This window comes from Gracilinanus agilis, chromosome 1 (assembly GCF_016433145.1).
Source record: "Gracilinanus agilis isolate LMUSP501 chromosome 1, AgileGrace, whole genome shotgun sequence".
Lineage (NCBI taxonomy): Eukaryota > Metazoa > Chordata > Mammalia > Didelphimorphia > Didelphidae > Gracilinanus > Gracilinanus agilis.
In genome coordinates, this window is record NC_058130.1 from 142,163,812 (window position 1) to 142,169,811 (window position 6,000).

General features: G+C 42.3%; 1 protein-coding gene across 1 annotated transcript; it reads right to left on the minus strand.

Moving 5' to 3' along the window:
- Positions 1 to 3,364: 3,364 nt before the first annotated feature.
- LOC123230952 (hemoglobin subunit zeta-like) lies at positions 3,365 to 5,586 on the minus strand. Its single transcript, XM_044657149.1, has 3 exons — positions 5,492 to 5,586; positions 3,959 to 4,163; positions 3,365 to 3,493 (listed from the first exon to the last, which is right to left on the minus strand). The coding sequence occupies exons 1-3, from the start codon at positions 5,584 to 5,586 to the stop codon at positions 3,365 to 3,367; spliced, it is 429 nt and encodes a 142-aa protein (XP_044513084.1).
- Positions 5,587 to 6,000: the final 414 nt, after the last annotated feature.

Consider the following 6,000-nt stretch of genomic DNA (forward strand, 5'->3'; position numbering starts at 1 on the left):
TATGAAAAAGACCTTATAAACATAGAAAATAGAGGCAACTAGATGGCTCAGTAGATTGAGAGCCAGACCTGGAGATGGGAGGTCCTGGGTTCAAATCTGAACTCACGCTTCCTAGCTGTGTGACTTTGGGCAATTGTTTTGCCCAAATTTTGCCCAAAATGTGACTTGTGCCATTGCCTAGTTAGCCCTTACCACTCTTCTGCCTTGAAAAACAATATTTAGTACTGATTCCAAGATGGAAAATAAGGGTTAAAAAAACAAACATAAAAAATAAATCATCAGACATGGAAAGAGACTCTAAAGGTCATCTAGTCCAACCGACTCATTTCATGAAGAAGGAAAGGAAATTAAGGCCAAGGGAAGGGGAGTGACTTGACCTAAGTGACATAATAAATTAATAGAACTCAAACTAGAATTCATGTCTCTTCACTCCTGTGTATGTGATATTACTTTGTTAGGAATACAGCCACACTGGTGTGAATTTTGTCCCATGTGTCATGCATCTCCACAATGTGTTTCTTCCTGCAGATAGGAAGCCAGCACTTTTTGGAAGCAATGAATCAGGAATTATAGTAGGGCAGAGAGGATGGAGGGAGGGCAGCCTCGCGGTCTAGGGGCAGCTAGATGGCTCAATGGACAGCCAGGACTAGAGATGGAAGGTCCCGGGTTTAGATCTGGTCTCAGAAGCTTCCTAACTGTGTGACCCTGAGCAAGTCACTTAATCCACATTGCCTTGCCCTTACCACTCTTCTGCCTTGAAACCAGTACACAGTATTGATTCTAAGACAGAAAATAAAGGTTTCTAGCTCTCTCTTCACTTTTCCTGGGTAGCCTTCTTAACACCTTTTCTGATTTGGTCTTCGTCCCCCTCCTTCCTCCAGCCATTGGTCTCTGTGATGTTAGGGTCTTTCCCTTCCTCCCTGAACCTCAAGTCTTTCCCAGTCCGCAGTGTCTTCCTGAGATCTCAGAGTCCAGCTCTCCTTTAGAGTCCTCCTGGAACTGCCTTCTTCTCCAAACCAAGGTGAATGAATGAATGAGTAAATTAAATCATTGGATAAATTAGTGAAGGAATTAATTAACGAATAAATGAATGAAGAAGTGGGCCCCACTATTGGAAGCCTTCAATAAAAAGTAGAAGGAATATTGACTATTTTTTCATTGGAATGATGGCTCTAAGTCTCTGGTCTGCTCTGAACATCAGTTTCCCCATTTATAAAAGGAGAGAGTTAGACCAGATGAACTCTACAGTTCTTTTACCTTTTACTTCTAACATTGTGTTGTTCTCAGATCCCTTCTAGTTCTAAAATTCTTTAATAATTCTAATAATGTATGTTTAATATTATATTGGCATAAATATATGTATATATACGCATGTGTATGTTTAAATATACGTATATATACATACACATACACCTCACATATCCAGTACAGTGAGGCAACCTCTTTTAGTGTCTAGAGGGCTGCCCTTGGCGTTTGGAAGACCCTCCTCCCTCTGAAACAAGTTGACTGTGTGATGCTGTTTCGTAGGACAGGGTCATGGCCAATGGGTCCCACCACCGAAAGAAGTTCACAAACATGGAGCTCAGAAGCCAAAGTAGAAGAAGGCAGTTTATTCTTTCTCATGACAGGGACATTACCCAGCTTTTGGTGCCTAAGGAATGAATGTCAAAGAAATGAGTCCAAAGATTCAATTTATAGGGTCTTCAATCAAAGAAACTCCTCCCACTCCCCCCTTTTGTTCTGGTTAGATGTCGTCATTTTTGACATTTTTTTTTTACACCTTTACCTTCCATTTTAGAATCAATCCTGTGTATTGGTTCCAAGGCAGAAGAGTGGTAAGAGCTAGGCAATGGGGGTGAAGTGACTTGCCCAGGGTCACACAGCTAGGCAATGTTTGAGGTCAAATTTGAACCCAGGACCTCCCTTCTCTAGGCCTGGCTCTCAATCCACTGAGCTACCCAGGTTCCCCTCATCTTTGACATTTTTAAAAGATAAGTGAATTACTGGGTTGTACAAAATCCAAGAATTAGACATGTAGTTAAAAGATGAATCACTGGGTTGTAGACATACTGGGTTGTAGATTATAAGATTTGATGGATTGTGAGTTACTCCATCCCTCAAGGCCTTTGAAATGTGAAAGGCCAAGGCTTTTGTTTTTAGAGGGAGGGGGGAGTTCTATAAAGAAGGGAAAGTACTAACATCTATCTAGGTACTTAGAACTTCTTATGAGAAAGACACAGGTTTTATCCCGTTCACTATGATTTGACTTCTCAGCGCCCCAAATAACTGTAATACAGATTTGTAAAGCAGTTGCTTATGGGCAATTTTCAAGTGCCTAGTAAGAAACCTAGATAGGGTCAAATCTTGACAAGTCTCATCCCCTTCCTTGGCTCTCAGTTTTCCCATCTGTAAAACAAGGCTCTTGCTTTAAAAGATCCCTAACATCTCGTTCACCTCTGATATTCTACCTTCTATTTTCTAAGACCCCTTCCAATTTTGGCATTTTTTCTGCTAAGGTCCCTTCTCCGTTCAAATGTTTAATTAATTATTTCTTTACTTTGACCAATGCTCTCTTCTCCAATGGTTTCTCAGTTCTCGTTCCTTTCCCTAACTATAAATGATTACTCTCCAACACTATAGTCACTCCAAAGAATGCTTTCCACCTCCAGAGAAAGAACTGTTGGAATCAGATGCAGATCAAAGTTGACTCTTTTTCACATTAGCTTATTTATGGTTTTATTTTGTGGTTTTGGTTTTATATGACTATTTTCTTACAACAATGACCAAGGTGGAAGTACACCTTGCATGATAATAAATGTATAACCCAGATCAAATTGCTTACCATCTCTGAGTGGGGGGAGGGAAGGGAGGAAGGGAGACAATTTGGTTCTCATAATTTTGGAAAATGTATGCTGAAAATTGTTATTATGTATAATTGGAAAATAAAATATTTTGGAATATAAATAAAATAAACTATTGACACTCCCTTTGTAGTCCCTTCTAAGTTAGGTGGGTTTGACCTTCCCAGGGGTAGAAATGGGCCAAGCTTGATTTAGGGTCTAAACCTTGACCATACACAACTCTGACTTTAATACTCCATTTTATTCCCTTACTTTCCCTTTCCCAAAGGATCTGAGATGTTTATCTTTAATTGGTCTATTGGAATAGAAACCATTAAGAAAGCCAAGAAAGTAGATGAAGAGACTCAGGCTTCATTTCTTTATTTGTTAATAAGGCAGTCATGAAGGACAAAACAATATTGGGGAAGGGGGAGAGTATAAAAGGACAAAAGGGCGGGATGAAGCTCTAGAGTTCAATGGCAGCAAAACTCCATTTGTCTTTCCAGCTCTCAGGTCCAGGGGGTTCATCTGTACTTCTCTGTCAGGATGGAGGTCACGATGGACAGGAACTTGTCCCAGGCAGCATGGGCTTCCGCAGTGAAGTCAGCAGGGAAGTGGGTGGCAATGGTAACCAGCAAAGTGTGAGATAGGAGCTGTCGAGATCAAGGTTGAAGAGAGGGAAAAATTTGGGGATGAGTGAGATGAAAACTTAAGTGAAGGTAAGAAGAGGACAAGACTATTGGGTAGGGGGAGAGGTAAAGAACTGAAGAGATAAAGGAGAAAGTCATTTTAGATATTGGAGAATAGAGGGATAGAGGATGAGACATAAGAGACAAGGGAGAGGAGCAGGTGAAATATTGAGTGTTTAGAAGAGAAAAAAAACATAAGACACTGAGGGGTAGGAGGACAGGAGGTGAGACACTGGAGTATAGAAGAAAGAAGTGGGTAGAAAGAACACTGAGGGGTGGAGAAGGAAGAAGGATGAGACTTTAGAGAATAAGGAACATAGAATGAACCCCTAGTCAACTGGGTTCATGCATCTTGGGGAGATCAACTAGGATCCAGAATCCTAGCCGTGGTGGCAACCTTTGCTGCCCTCCTTGAGCTCATTTCCTCACCTTGAAGTTGACAGGATCTACTCTGAGGTTGTAGGCATGGAGTTCACTGAGCTTGGACAGGGCACTGCCAAGGTTGTCAATGTTCTTGACAGCGTCTCCAATAGCAGCAACCACCTTGGAGCCATGGGCATGCAGCTGGGCAGAGCCATGGCTCAGGTCAAAGTGGGGGAAATAAGTCTTGGTCTGGGGGAAGCTGAGGAAAAGCCTGGGAAAAAGAGAGGGAAAGTGTTAATTGGGTCTGAGGGAAGGGTGGAGAGATTGTGAGAAATGAGGATTCTAGTTCTTGGTCTACTATTTATTGTCACCTTGGACAAGTCATTCCATTTCACTGACGTTCAATCAGTTTCCACATCTTTAAAATAGAAGTAACCAGAGTGGCACTATCTTCCTTATAAGTGTTTGCAAAGAAAATATTTCCAGGATTGTAAAGTGCTATCAGACATGGAACTCTGGAGCCCAGAATGTCAGAACTGGTTGAGATTTTTGGAATATAAAATAAAGAATGTCAGATCTGGAAGAAACCTTAGAAGATAGAACTTAGAATGACAGAATCAGAAAATATCAGATATTTTATAAGAACTTTTAAAGTATTTTGAAGGTCTGATAATCAAAGGCCTTAGGGCTATAGAGATTGTTAAGATTATTGCATAGCAACATATAACATTCATGACAATCATTTTGTTTCTGTTTTGTTTTTTAAAACTTTATTTTCTGTCAGTATTAATACTAAGACAGAAAAGCAGCAAGGGCTAAGCAATTGTACATTTCATTTTTTTTTAAATCCTTACCTTCCATCTTGGAATCAATACTGTGTATTGGCTCCAAGGCAGAAGAGTGGTAAGGACTAGGCAATGGGGGTTAAGTGACTTGCCCAGGGTCACACAGCTAGGAAGTGTCTGAAGTTAGATTTGAATCCAGTACCTCCCATCTCTGGGCCTGGCTCTCCATCCACTGAGCCACCCAGCTACCCACTACATTTCATTTTCAAAGCACTCTCCAGCTATGGGCTCACCCTATGGTTTATAAAGAGATAATTTATAACAGAGAATTGATAGAGCTACTGGAGGGGACCTGAAAGACTCTTAACTCCGACGCCCCTCATTTTAAACTTAAAAAAAAACAGAACTAGGGAAGGTCAGAGGAAACTTGTCCAAGATCAGATTAATTGTTCCTTAGACTTTACCATCCTTATATCTAAGTCAGCCTGAGTCCCTAGAAGTGATCTCAGGCAGAGCTCAAAACACCCTCCTGGTTACTATTGCTGCCTCCTTCCTTGCAGACTTCAAGTCTTTACAAAGCTAAGTTATCTCCGTAGGATATAGCTCTGTGCCCTCCTTATTCTGGGCCATGGCTAGCCAGGCAAGGTGGCATTTTCTGAAATTTACAAAAAGAACCTGGGAAGGACCTGAAGTATCCCCAGCAAAGTCCCTGTCCCTGGGCTCCTTAATGCTCCTCAGAATAGACCCCATCCCCAGATCCCAGGATGCAAGTGTAAAAGGATGTGATCCTGGACCGTCATGGGGTTGTTCTTACCTCTCCAAGGCCTCTGTGCCAATGCAATCAGCCTGGGTGGCGATCTTGGTCCAGATGCTGGCAATGAAAGTTTTGTCAGACTTGGTCAGAGACATGGTGATTGTGTGGAGGATGAGCTCAAGTTATTCCTGTAGTGAATACTCAGGAAAAACCTTGGTGAGTTTCTACTCCCTGATGGTCCCCTTTTATAGGGCTAGGAACAGAGTTCAGATGGACAGCTGCTCATAACAATTGGCTAGTGAAGAGGGGGCCCCCCAAAGAGGTGGAGTCATCTTATCTCTCTTAGAGACAATGACTTGGTGGGCAAAAGGGCTGGGGGCTGAAGGACTGAGAACAGGGTGGGATTGGGTGCGGGGCAGTTAGGGTGTGGAAGAGAGGGGGCTATCTGGTTCTTCCATCTTCACAGAAGGGAGGCGTTGGCCATAAGCCTGAACACAAGGTCCTGGGGGGAGATATGGAGGCTGGAGGGGCCCAGGCCTCAGTGACCAGCGTCCACTAAGCTACAAGTC